This window comes from Bradysia coprophila, unplaced genomic scaffold (genome assembly GCF_014529535.1).
Source record: "Bradysia coprophila strain Holo2 unplaced genomic scaffold, BU_Bcop_v1 contig_94, whole genome shotgun sequence".
Classification (NCBI taxonomy): Eukaryota; Metazoa; Arthropoda; class Insecta; order Diptera; family Sciaridae; genus Bradysia; species Bradysia coprophila.
The window spans coordinates 2,940,236-2,962,376 of NW_023504022.1; the positions used below are offsets into that span (position 1 = coordinate 2,940,236).

General features: G+C 36.2%; 1 protein-coding gene and 2 long non-coding RNA genes across 3 annotated transcripts in view; 1 reads left to right on the plus strand and 2 right to left on the minus strand.

Moving 5' to 3' along the window:
* LOC119084849 (division abnormally delayed protein) overlaps positions 1-13,560 on the minus strand; it is a 107,796-nt gene extending 94,236 nt beyond the window's left edge. The window contains exon 1 of the mRNA XM_037194966.1: positions 12,679-13,560. Coding sequence (XP_037050861.1) covers positions 12,679-12,934 — 256 coding nt within the window. The 5' untranslated portion in view covers positions 12,935-13,560. The remainder of the gene's footprint in view (positions 1-12,678) is intronic.
* A 4,701-nt stretch (positions 13,561-18,261) lies between these two features.
* On the minus strand, positions 18,262-19,341 carry LOC119084914. Its single transcript, XR_005089159.1, has 2 exons — positions 19,187-19,341; positions 18,262-18,547 (listed from the first exon to the last, which is right to left on the minus strand). It is a non-coding gene; the product is annotated as an uncharacterized LOC119084914 (long non-coding RNA).
* Positions 19,342-21,175: 1,834 nt separating this feature from the next.
* LOC119084913 lies at positions 21,176-21,613 on the plus strand. Its single transcript, XR_005089158.1, has 2 exons — positions 21,176-21,340; positions 21,407-21,613. It is a non-coding gene; the product is annotated as an uncharacterized LOC119084913 (long non-coding RNA).
* Positions 21,614-22,141: the final 528 nt, after the last annotated feature.

A 22,141-nucleotide genomic window follows, 5' to 3' on the forward strand; every position in this document is an offset into this window, starting at 1 on the left:
TTGTATCGAATGCGATTATGTCACTAAATTTCGACCTTCCATCTGAATCGATTGCGTGGACTTCTTCGAAGCACGGATGACCTTTTTCTTCTAACATTGTTTTAAGTTCACGTTTAGTCTTGTGATGGCGAGCGGTGATTAGCTGGGTATTTGCCTGACAACTTCCGGTTCAGTCTCTCTGTTACATTTGCGACAGAGGTTGGAAGAAGAGACATTACCAGGTACACCGTTCAGGTTTGCGTAATTTGTATTGAGTTTGATTGCTGCAGTCCATTCCGATGATGACAATGTATTTTTGTTTGAAATAAAATCGCTGCTTGGAGTGTAAGTTTGAAAATGTATAACTCCTGAACTCCGTTGATATTTGAGATTGCACCATTTTTCGTAACAAGCCAGTCTTAATGCTTTCCGTAAAGCTATTGTCGAATCGCCGTTAACGCCAAGCGTTAATGATGCAACTCGACATTTCTTCGGAGCAATCGTATACATTGTGGAATAGACCGTCTTCCACAATCGACAATTTCTTTGCGATGGCGAAATGTTGGAGATGGACCTCCCAACTCGAATTCAAAAGTCCTAGACCTCTCAGGTTACGCGGTGCATAGAATAGATTGTCATTTGTTCGCAACGTTTTTCACAACAAAGGCTTCCGAAGATTCTGCGGAGGTGAGAAAGTGACTATTTTCTAGCCCGCGTTGTGAAAAATATTGTCAAATCAGGTTTCAGGTATAAATCCAGAATGACCTGTCTCGTTCCGAGCTTTAATTACCTATGAGCTAAAACGCTCAATATTATAGTCGAACTATATTTGCCGTTCGAATTATCCAGCTTATCAATTAGATGCTAGACTGTAGATTTATGGCTACGATTTTACATTTTATTGATTCACTTAAAAGCTCTAACTTTAATTAATGGTCGAATGTAACCTTGACCTGATTATATTGCATTTACTTTAGACGAGTGATGTGGATTTCATTAATTGTGTCTGTGCATTATTATTTAATGTTGTCATTAGCATTCAAGCATGTTGTTTACTTTATTAGGATGAATATAAAAGAAACAATTTATTAGACATTCATTACACGATCGCGCTGCCTATCCCCTGTGTATCCATTTTTGCTGATGATGCCAATTCATTCAATAAATTCTTATAAATACATTTAATGAGATTTATATTTTCCCATTCGAACAATTACATTTACAAATGGAAACGAAATGTATTTCATAAACAGAGAATTATTACAATTTTCCATTAACATATTTTCTAGAGCATCTCGTAACCATCAAGACATGATAAGAGAATTGAGTTGAAATCGAAATTAAATTTTTTTTCCTTCCCATTAAGACTGGAAATTGAAAAACGAGAATTCGCTTCATTAGCCCACATGTACAAGACAGCGAATTGATTAAATTTAATGTTTAAAATTGAGAAATGATAAATTGAAATTGTATTAATTTGCCTTTAATCAGAGCAGATCAGCAACCATTTTTAACGCCAAGAAAACTAATGGAGATATTTTGCTATTTCAATAGGAATTTCGGGTTGGACATTTCATTTGACTGATCGATCGTCTGCAAGATTGAATATAGAGTGGCAAAATACCATCACGGAATGTTCCAATAAAATTACGAGAAAATGACGCGTACACGCAATTATTCTTAATAAATTGACTTTTCTGTGATGGTGCTCGTGTGAAATAAATAATAAATTGTAATCGCCAGTTCTACACACACCGAACGACCGCTTCTATTAAAATTATCATGTTTGTCGTAATGCTGACGACATTGTAATAATTAGTTTTTTTTCTTCTTCTTCTTCTTCTCCTTTTTAATTTATTTATTCTTTTTGTCGTCTAATAAATTCCATGTCACAGAAGATTGTAAACAAGAGTGCCACTAACCGCACGAAGTAAAACATCGCAGTTATAAGCAGAATTTTGAAAATGGAAATGGTGCTGGGTGTACGCCGAGAACAAAGACTACATTTTCTTATTATTAATGTGTAAAGTGTAAGAAATTAAAAATGTTTTGCACTCACAGAGCTAAAGGTTACTCGAAATGTATGTCTGAATGAATGTAATTGTTGCAGTTTCCGATCGAGTGTTGAAGATATCATAAATACTAGCACTGTCACCCGGGATACACTGACAATCTCAACCACACCGACACATTAAACTCAAATGGCACTCCCAACACACCGACACTCCCAACACCAGTGACACTCGTAACCCTTGCTGACATACACTCAAAATCAAAACAACACTGACACTCCTAATTCCGCTCATACTCCTGGTCACACTGACATTCCCAGTCACACTAGCACTTCCATCCACACTGACATTCCTAATTGTGCTGACACTCCTAGCCACACTAATATTCCTAACCACTCGGAAAACCGATTGAATTGAAGTTCCAATCGTTGAAATCGTAATTCCTGGGGAAATGTAACTTCCAAAGAATCAACAAAATATCGCTGTGGAATCGGAATTAATCGAAATTTCAAGCGAATCAGAATTCCAGAGATTTCAAATTGACCCGTAAATCCTTGGCACGAAATTCCTTGGCACGAAATTCCTTGGGAATTCGTAATTCCTATTTAATAGAGTAAATCATTCACCCAGCGAAATTGCGTTAGATATCGTTTGCTATTGATTCTAAACTCTTTAACCCGTCCACTTGTTCCGTAGTATCGAACTTCCATACATCGTTTTAAAACATTTGACTCGAGCAGTATTGTAGGTGGGTGAGGTGTGCATTTTTGTTGGTGTCAAGTCTATTTAGAACAGTTTATTGGATAAATACATCGAAACGATAGAGTAAAACATGAGCTCACTTGTTCTCCTTCAGAAAACACATCGTTTTATCGACACCAATTCTCCTGAAGTCATCTATCGAGTCCACCCATCCACCCTCAACTTCATTGTTGACTAAAAACTTGCATTCCCAAGAAAGATTTATTTTGCATTGAGTTTACAATTTACTGGGTCACAAATGTATCTGCCCGTTTTTTTTGCACAGCGCATTCAAAAAAAATCCGATTTGTGATATGCACCGATTCGCGGGAAGGGAACGGTTCGAAATAAAATATTTCTGTTTCCTTTTGTGAGTTTGCCAGTAATGTGTCATAAAGTTTACAAAAGTTTTCGGAATGAGTTAGTGTTTCAACGTCTTGTGCTACATTGTTTGTTCTTTTTATGACTTGACGATTTTCTGTTCGGTGTGGCTGTGGAACAGAATGTACTCGAAGCAATCAGAATGTGAAGAATGATACATAGTATTGAGACACGTTGTTGATATCAACACATTAGTTGAGAAACAACACACGTCATTTTGCAAACTTTATCAAAACTTTAAGAAAACTCGCGCGTTATTGTATTGTAAACGGAAATGCAAATAGAAATATCGAATCAGACAACCAGCCCTTTTAAGGGTAAAGGTGACGCAAGTCCTTGTACACAACACACAATTTTAAGAAGATTTTTTGTTCTTCAAGTACTTGTGTGCAGACGCAGATTGCCCACAGGGAAATCAGATATTTTGTAAGTGTGGATATAAGAACTTGCGTCGCATTTACCCTTGAAGTGTTTTTGACATTCCAAAATTCCAAATTGAAACACTTTTCCAAGAAAATGTAATTTATCGAAAACCGTCCGGGTCCAAAATTTTTAGATCCGTACGAAGTACTGGGGTCTTATGCGTTTACGCATACGTTTGTAACACGTCGAATTGGACTCCATGAGTAAGGGGAAACCTATTGTAGTTGTCTAGAGATGCCAAATCAGTGAAAAAATATGTCCGTCTGTCCGTCTGCACGATAACTTGAGTAAAACGCATCCGATTTTGAAAATTTTTTTTTTTTCCCGTTTGGTAATGTCAAAAGACAGGCTAAGTTCGAAGATGAGTGATTTTGGATCGACCCCTTCCGAGCTGTGGCCCAATAGGTGCTTTACGGTTTTTCGAAGATATCTACGGACATTCAAACGTTACACTTGTAACTGATACGTCAAATAAAAGGTATTTACAATACCGATCAACAAAAAAAAATTTATGGAAATCGGATGACTGACTCGTGAGTTAGACCCCTTGGTGTGAAACAGGCACAGGGCGGCAAGCAGTTTTAGAGAGTTTCTGTTAACATGGAAATAATTTGTTATGTGTGTGTGGTGTTTCAGGCATTCCATATATGGACATCTATATATATATCTATATTCACCTATATTGAGCTATATACAGGCATATAAAGCTATATAATAGCATATATTCCTCTGTGAAATGTTTATTTATAGTGACATATAGTTAAATATAGCGGTATATAGCTGCTTAAATAGGAATTTATGAAATTTGACTTCGTACGGGGCTGTCTATATTGCCTCCGGCAATTTATTTGTATATGATAACAAGGCAAAGAGTGGATAATGTAAATGATTTTAAAGGGAGAATAGTTTTTCAGCAGAGAAGAGAATGAAGTAAAAGAAATAAAGAGTTTCACAATAAAGGCTTTTGATACGAATAGGTGTTTCGTACGGGTCGGCGTTAGCTATGTTTAGGTTTCAACTGCCGGTATCAAAAAAAAAATTTGGACTCGTCCCTAGTTCCCCGGCCTAAAAAGCTCGATCACCCAACAAAATGGTACTTTGACCCGATGGGATGGCTTCATCGGTCAAAGTCCCATTATACATGCATTCTCCTTGGTTTCGTTCCATTCACCCTGGCTTCTTTCTTCCAGTTGATTTATCAATTTATCAACAATTAACAACAACACGCGAAACTTGACCGCTAATAGTGAAGTGGTGTCACAATTTTTCTCACCGCAATCAACCGCACAACTTAATAAATCTAGACTCGGCTAATTGAAACCGAAAGAAGATTATAAATTTTGCTGAACAGTTCGACGTAAAGAACGGTTCCATTAAACTGTTCACGACGACATAATTTACGGTGCAAAGATAAGATATGTTTCAGATTGAAACGTGAGTTAATTTCGACTACTTTTATCGATCAATCTTTTGGGAAGGAAAGAAAGAAAAAAACAAACCCAACCGTCTACCGACCGATTTCATTTTTATTATTTATGGGCTGAGTGAATCTCTGATTATCGAAAATCGCTCTGGAAACCTTTGATTACAATATCTGTGCCGGTGTATTGAAGAGGTGATTATCTCACACCTACTGTTCAAATAAACAGATTATCGCCGAACGAGCTGCATCCTGTTCAATTGTCACTTGAATTTTCCATTACCGATTTCGAATGCATCGATGCCAACACAATCACCATGTATATTACCATACAGAAACGTGTTCATCATATTGCTGAAGTGGTCTTAGTACGAAAGCGACTTGAGGTAATACTCACAACAGATCCACTCGACTATACACATTGGCAAAATGTGAGTATCTGCGTACGTTCGCATATCCACACTTAATGCCCAGATTTTAGAGGTTTAATCTAATACTTGTTAAAAGACTAAATGCCGAAACGTTTTTTTTTTGTTTTGTTTGTTATGCTTGCAGGTCACAAAAAAGTAATTCATTTCGTTCATTCACAAAAAACGAACGACCAGAAAATATTTTACCTTACCCACGCGTTATTATTATGATTGTAATGTGCTATGGTGTATCCATTCCGTATACGTTTTTGCTATCTTATCTACATGCCGTGTGTAGACACCCATTACATGTACCAAAAAAAAAAGAGTCGTTGCTTCACTTCCAACATTAACATTTCGTTGATGTCACACCGTAATAAGACCAGTGAGAATGAGAATACAACATACCGTATCAGTGAAATAGTCGTACACTCACAAGTGGGTTTCAGTTATTGTGTAGAATGGTAAATAACGAAAAAAATAATATTTATCTGTGCACGTACACTAACGCCTTTAAAGTAGCAATATTTGAAATCTCCACTTAAGTCCTGAAACGATTTTCTGTTGTTGTTTAGAATTTTTAAATTATCTTTACACTGGAATCGTTTAACTGAATCAGAGAGACATCTGATCAATATATAAAATCGAGGTATCGAGAAGTTGGAAATTTCGTGGAGTTGTAACTCTTTATGTGTCTCTCAGATGACTCTTACGACGCCAAATGTCATAATTCTTAGTTTGATCAATGGATTTGATATGGTTTCCCCATCGAGGCTCGGAACCGGCCAAGCTCACATCTGATACATCTACCGAATACTGACTCAATACATTTTCAATCGGCCTGAATCGATCGGACATTCGAGTATTTTATTCTGGTCAAGCCTTGCCGGAAACCTAACATATTTTATCCGAAAAATGTTGGTTACCTGACAGGGTAAGCTTGAAAAAAGTTTTTGCATGCGACATGCGTCCAAAACCGTACATTCGACGTTTCTAGCACTACTTTCGTAAAATTCATCACATAACTTAGGATCATCATAATTGTCCGTATTTACTCTAATTTACTTTCAATTCCTACAATTTAACGTATTTCCAGCCAATTCCGGTCAATTCCTTATAATTCCATCAATTTCTCGTATTTCCGCTCAGGATAAAAAAGAAGTCTCGTTTTCGTGTGTTTATCAACAAAATTCATACGACAACTCTACTCATATTTTTTACTATTGTCGGTGGGACTCCCAGCATTGTTTTCATGAAAAATTTATAAAATTGCCGGAGCAGGTCTTTTTTCAACTTCGAGATGAATATCCCGTGCACCAGGCAATTTGACAAAAACATTTTTTAAACTCATTGGACTGTACGTTGGCGGGACATTTCTACACGGTCAACACGTTTTTTGAACGATAATATCGTTTCTGTCGATAAACCTCAGCAATACAACGTTCTCCTGATCTCAGAGAAATGTTAAGTTGGTACACATGCGGAACATGAACATGTGAATGACAGCTGGCATATATGGGAGAGAATGCGAGAGTATTTCATACGAATTCTCTTGCATAGGTGCCAGTTGTCATTCACATGTTCCTTCTATCTCCTATCTCGCCGCATGTGTACCAACTTAACATTTCTCTGAATTATCTGCATGTGCCAGCAACACAACAGTAACAACACCTAAATTGTCTGGACGATGTTATCGTTCTAAAAAAAGACGATAATAACATCGTCCTGGGTGATAGTATTGTCCAGGACAATATTATCTTTGAGTAGACCAATTTTGCTTGGGGACGCAGATCGCAAGAACCGAAATTTTTCGTCGAGAAAAACGATATTAGGGAACGTCAGATTGATCGAACAGAAACGAAATGTCGAAAGAAAAAGTGTGTGTGCTAAATAAGGTCTTATGTGGTTGGGATCGAGGTTGGGATGAAACAGAAGTTGAACTGTTTAAGTGCCCATATTTCATCGCATATGCATCCCAACCACATAAGACCTTATTTAGCCCAAAAGCACATAGAACTACCTGTCAAATGACACCCTACACGACCATGTACGTTTTGTCTACCTCGATAAATTGCAATAAGAACAGTGGAAGTCATCAGTTGAATACTTCAACTGCACATATTTCAGTGTCGATGAATTTTAAACACAATAAGTCCCTTTTCGGCTCAATAGTACATGTGATTACCTTTCTAATAACACCCCATACGACCCTGTACGGCTCGTGTAACTGGAGAATTTTTTGTAAGAAAAGTGCTAATTTTCGGTTTTTGATCCACTCCCACTAGCCACGCAAACGTCGAAGAATTTTTTTGAAAGCAGTTTTGGCTTCTAGGGTCGAATACCTCTCTAGGCACATATGAGAAAGTCCACTTCAAAATGCGTCCGATTTCGGCAGACTATTTTATATTTTTTTTCCATAGGAAAAAAAGACCTATTGTGGGCACTTCATCTGTCCGTCCGTCTGTCCGTCCGTCCGTCTGTCCGTCCGTCTGTCCGTCCGTCCGTCTGTCCGTCCGTCTGTCCGTCTGTCCGTCCGTCCGTCTGTCCGTCCGTCCGTCCGTCTGTGTCACAAATAAAATGTGATTGATAAAAGTTAAAATTGCAATGCTACTATGAACAAACCAACACCAGGCAAATCAATTATTATTTGTTATCTGGTAACCAATCGCTCATAGCAGACATAGCAATTTGAAAGTTTGGTAGTTGTTGGTAGTTGGACCCCCAAAATATTTAGCAGCAAAGATGTTTCTTACTCGAGAGACGCACACCGACTGACGAAATTACTCTGCCTGCTTGCCTATTTATAACACAAATATTTGGTAGTTGACTACCACGTTGGTAAATTGCAATGCTACTATGAGCAAACCAACACCAGGCAAATCAATTATTATTTGTTATCTGGTAACCAATCGCTCATAGCAGACATTGCAATTTGGTAGTTGTTGGTAGTTAGACCCCCAAACTATATAGCAGCAAAGATGTTTCTTACTCGAGAGACGCACACCGACTGACGAAATTATTTGGCCTGCTGGTCTATTAGTAAATCGAGTATTTGGTAGTTGACTACCAAAGTGGTAGTTGACTACCAAAGTGGTAGTTGACTACCAAAGTGGTAGTTGACTGACTACCAAAGTGGTAGTTGACTGACTACCAAAGTGGTAGTTGACTGACTACCAAAGTGGTAGTTGACTAACTACCAAAGTGGTAGTTGACTGACTACCAAAGTTGTAGTTGACTGACTACCAAAGTGGTAGTTGACTGACTACCAAAGTGGTAGTTGACTGACTACCAAAGTGGTAGTTGACTGACTACCAAAGTGGTAGTTGACTACCAAAGTGGTAGTTGACTGACTACCAAAGTGGTAGTTGACTGACTACCAAAGTGATAGTTGACTGACTACCAAAGTGGTAGTTGACTGACTACCAAAGTGGTAGTTGACTACCAACGTGGTAGTTGACTACCAACGTGGTAGTTGACTACCAACGTGGTAGTTGACTACCAACGTGGTAGTTGACTACCAACGTGGTAGTTGACTACCAACGTGGTAGTTGACTACCAACGTGGTAGTTGACTACCAACGTGGTAGTTGACTACCAACGTGGTAGTTGACTACCAACGTGGTAGTTGACTACCAACGTGGTAGTTGACTACCAACGTGGTAGTTGACTACCAACGTGGTAGTTGACTAATACGGATGTTGTAGATATGTTTACTGTTTGAGAGCTGCACACCGACTGATGAAATTAATCGGCTTGCTTGCCTATTTATAATTCCAAAATTTGGTAGTTGAATACCAAAGTGGTACTTAAATGAGTACCAAGCTAGCAGTAAACAGAAATTGAAAAAAAATGAAAAAAGACCTCACGAGGCTTCAGCCGGTCTATTCTTGTTTAAAAGATTCCCTCGTCACGAGTGAAAACTTTTCGAACGATAAAGATGTTCACAAGACAATATTATCCTTTTTTTTATAGAAAATATTATTTTCTGCACGACATTGACCGTGTAGAAATGTCGCTTCTCCGTGCATTCATTAATTGTTTCCCTGTCTTCTCAAAAAAAAAAACCCGCAACCTAAAAATATGTCTCACCCGATTCAAGTTTCATTAACAATGTCAGACTACGATAAAATCGGATGAATATACTAATAATGCAACAATACCTTCCATTGAAGCCCCATTCAATCGGAACATGCAATAACAAGCACAGTGTGAAATTTGCTTGAATGATTTCTTTGGCAAATTCATATTCTCAAAAGTTATTGAATTTTTGAAAAATGAAAAACTTTTTTTTTTTAGAACAGAGACTTCTTGCAGCATTGTTTCTCGTGCCGTTTACCTTAGTTAAATAATATTCTTTTTCGTCTACGTATGGTATACACATCACATATATATTATTGGCCTAAAGGCTTAAGTTTCCATTAAGTTCATGTTCAGTGTTAAGTAAAATAAATTGAAAAATAAAGCGAGGCTTTATAAAGAGAATATTGCAAAGAGTTAAAATGAGGATGAGTTTCTTCATTAAAAAAAAAAACATTTAATTATTGGTGGGCGAAATATTTTTTTTTTTTTAATAAATGTATGTGGGAGTTCGGATGGTTTGTTGTATGTATGTACCACCATTTGTTTAGTTTATATATTTTTCACTAATTCATTTATTTATTTATTTATTTATTATACTTAAATATATTGCAACGTATGCTTTGTTCGTCGTAAATGGCACATAAAGATAAAGCATTTTCAGTTATTTACAGTGTCAGTGTCCGTCATGATTCATTCATTCATTTAAAGCGAAAAACTATTTGGGATAATTGACGATACTTGCTGTCGAATTGGTTGAGAATAAAAATTCAGTTCCACGCACAAACTTATCTTAGATGGCCATATTTCAAGCAGTTGGTCAAGAGATAGTTTATTGAAAGCTTTTAAAATGCTTCTAATAAATAAATTGAATTTGATGAATGCCTAGATTTATGCAACGTACAGTTTGTACATTTTACTTCAGATGAGTCAAAGGTCAATCGGTTTACGCGGGAATATTCAATGTTTTTTGGGGACAAACACCACTCAAGAACTCAAACTCTTACAATCAATTTAGACATCAATTTGCTTCCAGCTGTTCTTCAACCTATCATACAACCAAACTATGGGTAAACTACACGCACGTGCATGGTAGTGGAAAAACCGTATAAAACGTATGAGCAGTTTTGTTTGTATGAGTGGACCAGCTGTAACACAACTGAAGTATATTCATGCCTAAATGTCACTGACTCTTCCTATATTTATTTTGAAAGAGAGAAAATCTCCGATCAGAATTTCAAAGTGATAATAGGTTTGTTCCAAGTAACTGTAAACCAAAAAATTGACAGTTCAACTTGATCCAGATCGACATTACCTGCACGATTTTTCATATATAATATATACAAATGTTGATGAGGTTATGTCCATCTGGATCACATTTGACAGAAATTTGACACTTTGTACGACATTGGAACAAACCTATAGAGTGTTACGTTAAAAGAGAAAGAAATATTTTGACAAGAGCCCCAAGGCAAGTCATAATTCACGCCGTAAGTGCGGTCGAAATTCAAAATCTTTCTCATGCAAGTCTTTCTAACGCAGCGTCATTTTCATAAAAGGAAGCGTTGAAATGTATTTTCCGGTTCACTTTTTCATCGACTCGTTCACTTGAAATTCAAATTTTAGGCACACTTACAGCGTGAATTAATTAGTCTTCGGTTTTATCGCTCTGATTATAGGTCACAGCTCGTCGGTATAATTAAGAGATAATAAAAGTGAACGGAGTCCACAGATCAATTCTCCAGACCATGAACTAATTGTTCACTTCTTGGAGCTAATTTTTTTTGCTACTCTTGTGGCAAACACTAACATTCCAGAACGTAACAACGGGAAACAATAAAAACCACCAACAAAACTGTAGTCGTATCGTCTGGATGTAAAACTTATGAGAACAACCACAGTTGTTAATCAACTACACGCTTTATGGTCAGCCGATGTTATTTTCATGGGGACTTAACGCACATTTAATTGTTTCCCTTTTTTGGTCGAAATTGCGAAACTTTTTGTTTTGTTATTTGGATGGCCATAGTTAAGCGGGTGTTGAAGAGAAATGAACGAAGGAATCATTGGGTGCGTCGGTACAACATTTCTGCCAAGTTTTACCGCAGTACATTATACCTCAATAACAATTTATTAAATGTATCCAATACAGGCCTCCCTCAATATTCTTTTTCTACCTAGCTGTGAAACAACACTCAACAATATATTGGCCCAATTGGTGTCGAACAATTCGGGCAAAATAGCTATTTTGCTAACTGAAGATGTTAGTGAATGAGAATTGTATTGAGCGGATGATGAAAGACAGTGCTCTGAGTCAAAGCCTTTGACAAAAACATCATTTTATCATCGGGCTTATCCTTGTGCCTTGTTAATATACCAAACTTTATTGCTTTCCCTTTGTCAGAACTCTGTAAAGATTGACACGAAAACGGCAGCAAAACGAAAGACAGAAGGACAAAATGTTAACAATTTGTCATATTTGTGTCGAATAAAGAGTTTATACCGGTGGCGGGACATTTCCACTCCGTCAATATCGTCAGGAACGTTAATATCGTTTTTAGACGATAGTATCGTCCAAAAAAACGATAATATCGTTTTTTGGACGATAGTATCGTCTCAAAATCGATATTATCGTTTTTTAGACGATACTATCGTCCAAAAAAACGATATTATCGCCCAAAAAATTTTCATACAGGACGATAATATCGTCTAAATTGAAAAATTCTGAAATATTGTCTGGACGATAGTATCGTTTTCTTGTCGATATTATCGTTCAAAAAACGATATTATCGTTTTCTGGACGATATTACAGTTCTAGAAAATCTAATGGATATTTTCGTTTTCTGTACGATAATATCGTCCAAAACGATAATATCGTCCTGGGCGATATTATCGTTTTCTTAAACGATAATATCGTTTTTTAGACGATAGTATCATCAAAAAAACGATAGTATCGTCCAAATAAACGATATTATCGTTTAAAAATGATATTATCGTTTTTTTAAACGATAATATCATCAAGAAACCGATAATATCGTCCTGAAAATATTTTAAAATTTATAATTTTAGACGATATTATCGTCCTGGATGAAATTTTTTTGGACGATAATATCGTTTTTTAGACGATATTGACCGTGTCGTTATGTCGCCTCATCGTTTATACCATCCCACCAAAACATGTTCTTTCCGTCAATTTGTTTATTATATCGGCGAAAATGTGGAAACTCAAAACTTACCAGTCTTGCCATTGATATCCGGCCGAACGGTAACATTTAATGCATTGAAGTAATGGGTCACACTGTCACACGAATTCGCATCACTGCCACCACCGTATTCCGTGTCCTTTGTGGAATGTGGCGAGTGATGATGGTCCGGATGATCTAAGCTCTTCGCGTTCACAACCAAAACACAGTGCAACAAACATACGCACACAAATAACTTGCACATGAACACTAGACTATTGTGACACTGTAATCCTGTGGTGATCTTCATTTTTAAGCTCACGTTTATCTCTCTGATTGTTATACAAAATCGATTGACGTCTGACGTACACAATCAGAATTCACTTAACCGGATTCGATGTGGAGCGAACTTTGTTATTTGCCCAGAGACGATAATATTGAAAAACTTAGCCGATGTTCCTAGCACGTTTTTGCAATTAATTCTTTGGGTTCCGTACCCATTGACCACCGAAAATCACATCCAGATTAAAATAAACAAATTATGTAACCGCGGAACACGACGAACTTGTAAATGTTTTGTTTTAAAAAAATAAATGGGCTGAGATCGACACAAAAAACGTCTTCGGATCTTATTTTATCACTCCAATTGACCAATTACACTTTGATTAAACCAGCAAAACCATTTTGACGAATTTGTTCTTCTCCCTATTTTAAACTGATATTTACTTCGGACACCTTCCCGTGTATAATTATACGCAGAGGGAACACAAAACCAACAAAAAAAATAATCGAAGAACGAAACACTTTGCAAAACTTTTATATTTTCTAACAGAAACTAAAATCAGCACAACAAATTTCAGATGTGTAATAGAAACGCGCCCGCTGTACTACACACAACCGATGTTCATCTCTCAAAAGTTTGTACGAAACTGAATCGATGTCGTGAAGAAAAGTTGCATTTCTCTTCAGCCGGAGAGCAATTTGGTGTATATGCGTGTGTGTAGGTGAAATAGAATGAAAATTCGACTGTGCTGTTTAATGTGTGAAAGCAGACGAATGAATATCACTTTTTTAGAGAGATTCGAGAGATTCACTAACATAGATTCGCAATGTTTTTTATTCGTTCACGATTGCATACCTTTTTGAAACGAAATTTCATTCTCTTCTCAATTCGATTGTCTCTCGCCTACACAATGAAAAAATAATGTCTGGTTCTGGTGTGTTGTAAACATACAATGATCTCGAATATGTATATGTATATCAATGGTCTTTATATTAGCGGATATTTTGTATGAATGAATCGATTACAATTAGATTCGTTTCATCCAACGGCGTTGGATATTTATTTATTTTTTATTTTTATGTATACCTTTGGCGATATGCAAAGTGACGTCATCGTTTTTTTCTTTTTTCTAAAACCTTTCATTAGGTAAATATACGAAACGCAAAAAGGTATTGGTTTTTACATAGTAAAAAGGGCGATTTTCGGTGATCGGTTCAGTTCAAGGAAACAATTGACTCATGCATTATTATGATTCAATGGTTCATTATGAGACATTACGCAGACCGAGGGGAAAACTACTCCGGAAAGTTATGGTACAGGACACAGAAAAGTCACTATACAAATACATTCAAAGGTAAAGTCATTGGCTCAGCTTGACTCTCAGCTTCATACAAAGTCGCAAAGTCATGGTTCAGCGTTTTTCGAAGTAGTTGCCCCCTCAGCGCAGACTGGGTAGAATCACGGCAGAGTAAAAGTAAACCTGGCAGAAGCGGCTCATTATTGAAACGTCAAATGAGGGACCTAATACACTGTATGAAAATGAACTCAAATGAACACTGACATAAGTTGAAAAATTTAATTCGCGAAAAACATAGGGCTACTAGATTATTCAGGTCCATAGTCAAACAAGCGCTCCTGCCTTTGTATTTATATCAAGGTAACACATGAAGGAAATTCCACTGAGAACGAAATTTGTGCCGAGAGCGAAGCAAGTGCATTTTGCGAAAATTACTTTGCCTACTGGAACAGAAAAAAAAACCGAATTGACAGTCCAAAGAAAAATAGTTATTTGTTAAACTAAGCGGAGAAAATAGTAAATACCACCAAGATCGAAAGTTTGCGGCAAGAGTGTAGCGAGAGCCGCAATAGATTAAAGAATTTGTTTATGTACTCCCCGTTGACAAGTGGATCGCCACCAGTTTCTGTTGGGTTTTGATTTTTCTATTTTACACGTTGCCACACGTTATTTGACAATTTCAAGATATTTCAATTGAGAGGTTGCATGTTGCATGCTATAGTTGCATTTTGGGGACTTTAGGACGTAGTAGAATTGATGATTTTTATTTATTGTAACTCTGTTTTTTGAAAAGATCGTTTTTAACTGGTTTCGCATTGCCGCCTTTTTTTGCTTTTAAAAATAAACCCTCGCTTTCATCTTCATAAAAAACACATACCGAACGAGCCAATCCTAATTTATTCGCTCAAGGCGGAATTTCCTATTTCTCCCCGAGGTGAACACAACGGTTTTCATGGTTGCGTTTTGCGAAAATCCACATTTTTGTCCACTTTGAAGAGAATAACACAAATGGCGTGTTTTGGTATTCAATGATTATTTTCTCACCTAAACTGGTGCCTTTAAGAATGACAACAAACGAACGCGTCATAGTGGACAAAATAAGGATTTTCCCATCGCTAGCATTGTACCCCCTCTCTCAACGCATTTGAGTGGTGAAACTAGTGATTTATGTAACCGAGTGTGAAACGCTTTTTAAGGAATTAAATCTTAAAATGTAACACGAGGTCGCAGGTTCGCCTACAGCTTGAGCTCCAAATGCCACACTCGTCAAATTAAAAATTTCTATAACTACATACCTATCGTTTCCGTTTACTTAACATCTTTCACTCTACATTGTACACTAATATAAGCTTAGTAATCACTTTCGTGATTCTGCTATTAATGGTGATGATTTCAAAATTTCATTTCGTGCTATGATTCACAACAGATGTTGAATCGCATGGATCTTTGCCAGACTGGTTTACGGTTTCTCTGAGTAAGGCGAACGCGATCAAAGAGTCAGAGCTTTTTAAATTGAATAGTCAACTGAAAGTACATGTTTTACCAAACTTGCTTTTGCTTTTTCATATTCCGTTAACTATTCGAATATTTCTTTCTGATATTATGGTAAAACTGCACCATTTTGTTTCAATGATTACCATCGTTCGTTTGTGCATCGGTGCATCCTTTTGACGCAACCTCCAACGACTAAAAAGTTTCGTTTTTCTTTTCTTTTTTTTCGGCAAAGTGCATGAACTTAACCAGACATTGTGTCGTCAAGCTATTTAACACAACAATATAAATGAACTAGCATGCGTTATACAAGCACAACCGACACCCCGAATAAACACAGCATTTCGAACAATCGACACAATATACGAGCAATTCAAATGGACGAAAAAGTTTTTCCGTTTATGTGGGGGGAAAGAAAGTGTGGAATATGTATGTAGCACTGTAGCACCATGCTTTGCATGGGAGAAATTCATTGGAAATTCATTTCACGGATGTTAGAAGTGAAATATAAGAGAGTGCGGTGGTATATGGCATGGCTATATTATTGTAAACACATTTTCGAATTGATCGCGTATAACCGATATAATAGAGATTCAACCGAATAGCAGGAAATGGTTTTTTCTTCGTATGAATTTGAATGGAAATATTGTTTATGCTTTTTATTGTTCGTCTTTTTTCCTAATATTGATTTTGCATTACACTAACTTATATGGCTAGGGTGACTTGAAATTTACGGCACTTGACCCTCATTATTCATTGCACAATTACACACCGTACACTACACAATTCAATTAGTCTGTCATTCATAAACAAATCCAATGACTTAGAACAACCTTAGAACAAAATACTCGCCTCATCGCCAACAACATCAATTCAGAGTAATTGAACCATGAATTGTAGGACTCGGTAAAATAAAGGTGAGCTCACAGTTTTCCGCTTTCATTCCGTTTAGCTATCCTTTTTGAAACGTCATCTATTGTTTCGTTTGAATTTGAATTGTTTAGTTTCCAGTTGTCATGTAAACGTCACGTAAACGGATAGCTAAACGGAGGCAAAACGGACGACTGTGAATTAAACGTAACTACGAATTTCTCGATTTTGTTCTATTTTTGAGTATGAAAATGGGCGATTAAGGAAAAATTGTAAGCAATGATTTTTTGGAGGAATTGGGCCACCCTAGCCCAACTAGTCGATTATTCATTAGTTGCGGTAAAGTGCAATGGATAGATTTTTTATGTTCGCTTTTTTTTACATCCATAAAGAAACGTAAGGAACATAAATTCCTTGCCAAAAAAGTTGTTCTACTTTATGCCTTTTAAAACATAAATATTTTCGTATTTGGGATAATTTGAGAATGGAACATGGAACATGCTGACTTTAATGGAATGACGACTATACGTGTGCATAGTGCGGGTCATATAACGTCTCTATTTTGGATGAAAACTTTAAAAAATGATTTTAATGTCCGCTGAGGACAGTTACTGTCTTAGTTGATGCATGTACTTATCTAATTCTGTGTTACACTCAGCAAAAAATCCTTTCTCTATTACAAAATCTGTGGTATAAAAACTGCACTTCTAATCTGCAGTAGTATCTTGTACACCAAGCTTTGAAATGCTGATTTTTTCAGCACTGGTCGTATAAGTTTTAGTTTTCCATACGAGTGTAGCGAGGTGAATAAATATCATATTGCAATTCTTGGCTGCAACAGAGTGATAAATGTTTTGTAGGCACTAGATTTGTGAAGGCGTTGGGTCGAATGCAACAATATTCAACGTGTTGCCTAAAGAAGTATTATTTCATCGAGTTGCAAACAACGTTTTTATCAATAGAACCAACGAAAGTTTTACTTTATGCATCTTAGTATCACAATGTTCGAAAACTGAGAATTTCAAATGCCCCTGTTGCATAAAGCTTTGTATGAGGCTAGGTATAAAATGCTTCAGTAGGCAGACGACGATGTACACTTTGTAATTGATGTCATAAATAACTATTACATCCACTGAGTTGAGAAATAGATTGCATTAGATTTAGATGCTGCGCAAGGAATTCATCACATGAGGAAACAATTTTGTGATAAAATGCTGCATAATGTTCAACTTTCGCATGGGGCTAACAGTAACAGAATTTTACGTACTGTGGAGCAGAAGCAATTTTTTGGAACTAGTCAAAAGGTCAAAACAAATGTTTATGGCTGCTCTCTTTGAGTTGTAGTAAAAAGTAGATTTCAGATGATCGGAACGCAGGAAATTATTACCTGTTAAAGATGCGATATTCGATTGACCTGAGAAGGTATGTCTTTTTTGGTTTTAATCCAAATAATTTTCACTGAATTTTCCGATCCTGATTCTGAAGGTTTTTAAAATTTTAAAATGCTCGAACTTCAGATTTTCCGAATTTCAGACTTATTGACCAAATGCCATTTTTCATGCACTGTATTATACCACTCCAACTGCGATATCTTTATGTACAGCATTCTACAAGTATAAGATTTGCCATTACAGAGTTCAAATCAACTTGTAGTTCGTTTCTTTAAGACGGTGTATCAAATAAAAAGTCTTTCCAGTCAATACCATTAAAATGAAATTTTATTTTTAGTCATTTTGTTGTAACGTATTCGGACAAAATATTTCATTTATCTTAATCAAAATGCACCGGGCAGATAGCAACAGCAACATAGTGTCCTCGACTTATTTACCCATTGCGTACATGAAGCTTTTTACATTTACACAGTATTCGCCGATCTACTGACAGAACCCATGTGAATATCCTTCCCATTGATAGCAGAATCCACTGCAGCAATTTCCAATACTTCCATCAGTTTGACACACAGCACCGTTAGCCAGACATGCCTAAAATTGGGAAAACGTTGATGATTTTTTAGAATATATGTAAGTCCTCTAATACCTAAGACATGTAAACATTTGTGTGCACCGTGTTTCAGAAAGTGAATTTATCATAGAATTACCCTCGAGAGATGTCAAGGTGGCGCTGTTGTTATTTCAACATGTCTGGTTTCCCACTTATTTTTGTGGTTTCCTTACAAATAGCAAAGATAGCAAAGCTAAAAAGACCTAATTCAAATTTTTCTTTTGTTATACTGTCAAAAGTGACAGAAGAACATAAGAAAAATTTGAATTAGATCTCCTTTGCGCCGCTATCAAAACTAGAGTAAGTCTTCTATTAAAAATCAAAAAGTTGCTGTAAATATGCTCCTCCGTCCCCAAAAAATTTTTGTTAAAACATTTTTGGTAGTGGACTTGCGTCACGCCCGCTTGCTAACGTGCGGTCATGATAATAATTACGACATGTGCATAACAGCTGTTCACCAGATGCAAATTAAACTTTCCAAAAAAAATCTTAAATAAATTAAGTTTTTGATGTTGGTATTATTAAGGACAATTGTTCGTACTCTGCAGAAATGTTGCGTCGATTCGATGGTCGAAGGACCCACAAAGCGGCTATGTCAATTAAATCTTAATAAAACTCACCTCAACATTCGGTAACGCAACTGCGAAAAGCGCCAATGTTACCAATATGGTTAGAAACAGAACTTTATTCATTTTTTTTAAATTATTTGCTTAACAACACAAGTTTTCAGTTGTACAGTCGGTAGTTGACTTTGAGTTGGAACGGTTTGGTTCACTATTTATACCCATTTCCATAGCACATGGAAAAATTTTGATCTAGATGTTATCGTTCTGGAAAAAAAGGTAAACAACTGCGTACCGTCTATGATTCAAAGCTCAATTCAAGAAAATGTTTCTCAAGTTTTCCACTGCAATAACGTAAGATAAAAGTCTAGCGGTAAACAGACAATAATTTATCAGCGAAATTGTAGTAAACACGAAAACAATAACAAAACGCAATTCTAAGAAATGATTGGATTGGATTTTTACGTTACGAAAAATGAAAACACCTTGATCATCACTCCATTGAGTATTATTTGATTAGAATTTAACCAGGATGAGTAATTGATGTATTGATAATACCGTTTTACCTTGAATCAAATGATCATAAAGTTCATGCGTCAAAATGCGATAGGGCATGGATATTTTTGACGTTTTCACCACTTGTCAGTAAATTCTCTTTAGCTGAATGTGGCGCTTTTGTAGTTTTCAGTATAAAACTTCATATCAAATTTTCGCTGATCTAGTACGTTGAAATGAAAAAATGACACAAATCTCATACATTTTCTGTCAGTTCATCGCTTCGCTGCAAGCTAGGGTTATGAGTTAGAGCATGCAATCGTCGGTGGTAGCTCCTTATCACGAAAGTCTTCAAATCTCCAAATTTGACGTTTACTAAGTCAGTGTTAATGCTAGGAACAGTGCTATGCGTTGTGCGATCTGCTCGGGATGTGGTGATTTGTTTGTTCATCTAATATTAATCTACCAGAAAGGAGATGCATACAATGAATTGTGCAACAGAAGCATTTAACATAAGCAAAACATTATGATGTGCTTTCAACTTAAATGAGGAAAGGAAAATTCTCTCCACAAACCAACCCAAAGCGACCACATTTCATTCCTAACTTATGATAAGACGCTTTTTTAGCGAATTTGATTCCAGAACTCATCTCTGGCTGATGCTGAGAACCTTACCTTCGCTAAAAAAAGCCTCTTCATTCAAGACAAGATCCAATTTTATGTTCAATGTTAATCTTGGTTAACTGATGGTTCTGTCATAACTCCAATATTAGTTCACAAAAGAGTTCATTGAAGTAATTCACTGAGGAAGATTATCAATACATCTGTCATCGGAAGAACTACAACAATAATGAGATTTAGCTAACGACTTCTTGTCTAACCATAGTTACTCGAGGAAAGTGAATTTATTGGTGAGAGGCTAGCAAAAGTTGATTTATTTTCTTTAGCAGAGCGAAAGTAGCTATTTTCACATCAAGCCATAACAAATAGATGTTAAAGCTAATGAATTAGAAAAGATTCATCATCAATTTATTGAAACAACTTAGATCAAATTAAGTAACAGATTTGACACTATCATAGAGATGAACGTGCTTGCCATATTTGAAAAAGCGATGTAGCTCAGTCTTAGCTCAGAGAAAATAATTTTTCTGCATACGTGAGAGTGTATTGGTGAGGGGAAAGTAAACGGTCGAGAAGGAAAGTAACGGTTGGGAAGGAATGCACCAACGTACTTTCACTATTACAGAAAAATAACTTTCAAAATATCCCAATACACATTCGATGTGTGTTTTCGCTTGGGCTTCGCCCGCGCTTGCACACACATCTTGTGTGTATTGGGGTATGTTGAAATATACTATTTCCGTTCACTGATTCAGCAAATAAACAGCGTAAGGATGATGACAATAGTTAATTTACTGGTAAATAACTTCCACATCAATAGGAAAATTTTACATTTTAATCTTATCGTTTTTGCGTTCAACTTTTGTTTTCCGTTTTGTTATCGAGTGATGACATCTTTGTTGATTGCTGAATTCTTGCTATATAAATGGAGCAGTCTTTAGCTCTTCTATATCAATATACAAAAAGCTTTCGAGTTTAACGCAGTAAAATATATCTTCAAACAATTCACAATATAATACTTGACGGAAGATGCAGGCTATAACACTAATTTCTTTCATTTTGGTTCTGCTGGCTATTGTCGATTTGTCGATGCAGGTAAAAGTTTTGCTTTTGATTAAATTAAATTAAAATTTTTATTAATCCACCATTGATTGGTTAAAGTGCATTGCTAGTGGCGAGCCTTGTCGTTATGACGGTAGTTGGGGAAATTGCTGTTCTGGATATTGCAACCAGCTGGAGGGTTATCAATATGGAAATTGTCGGTGAAGAGTGGAATTTGCTTGCACATCGTCTTTAATGTTTAAAGCTTTTAAGCTGGAATTTTAAGTTTTCTTTCTATCAATTTAATGATAAAAATTTGGTTTAATTTTATGGAAAATAAAAATAATTTTTTCCCCAAAACTTTCGTTTTTATTTAACACAACTTGTGTCACACAAGCACTATATCCCGGGCGGATCTCTGGTACACACACATTACCACGCTACGATATTTACGTATTATACGTATTATAACATGTAACTTCTTATATTTCTTCCACCATCCACCATACTGCTTCACAATAATTATTGTCCCACGCAAACTATGATTCTCCGCAAATTACAATTAATTAATTAATTAAAATTTCTCGTTTGTGTAATGTAGTTCCGTGTGAATGACAATAAAATTAATATTCCACAAGTTCCAGGAAAACTGTTTCGAGAGACAGCTATTTTGCATAAATTTTACACTGGCCAAATTTGTTTCAAACATTTTCGAGTTTCAGTAGTCTATTTAGAGTAGTACCACTCATAATTCAAGTTAACACACAAAAAGCATGAGAAGTACTCAAAATAGAGTACTGAAACTTGACAGTGTGTCATATAACTGTGTTTCTCAACTTATTGCATAAATTACTA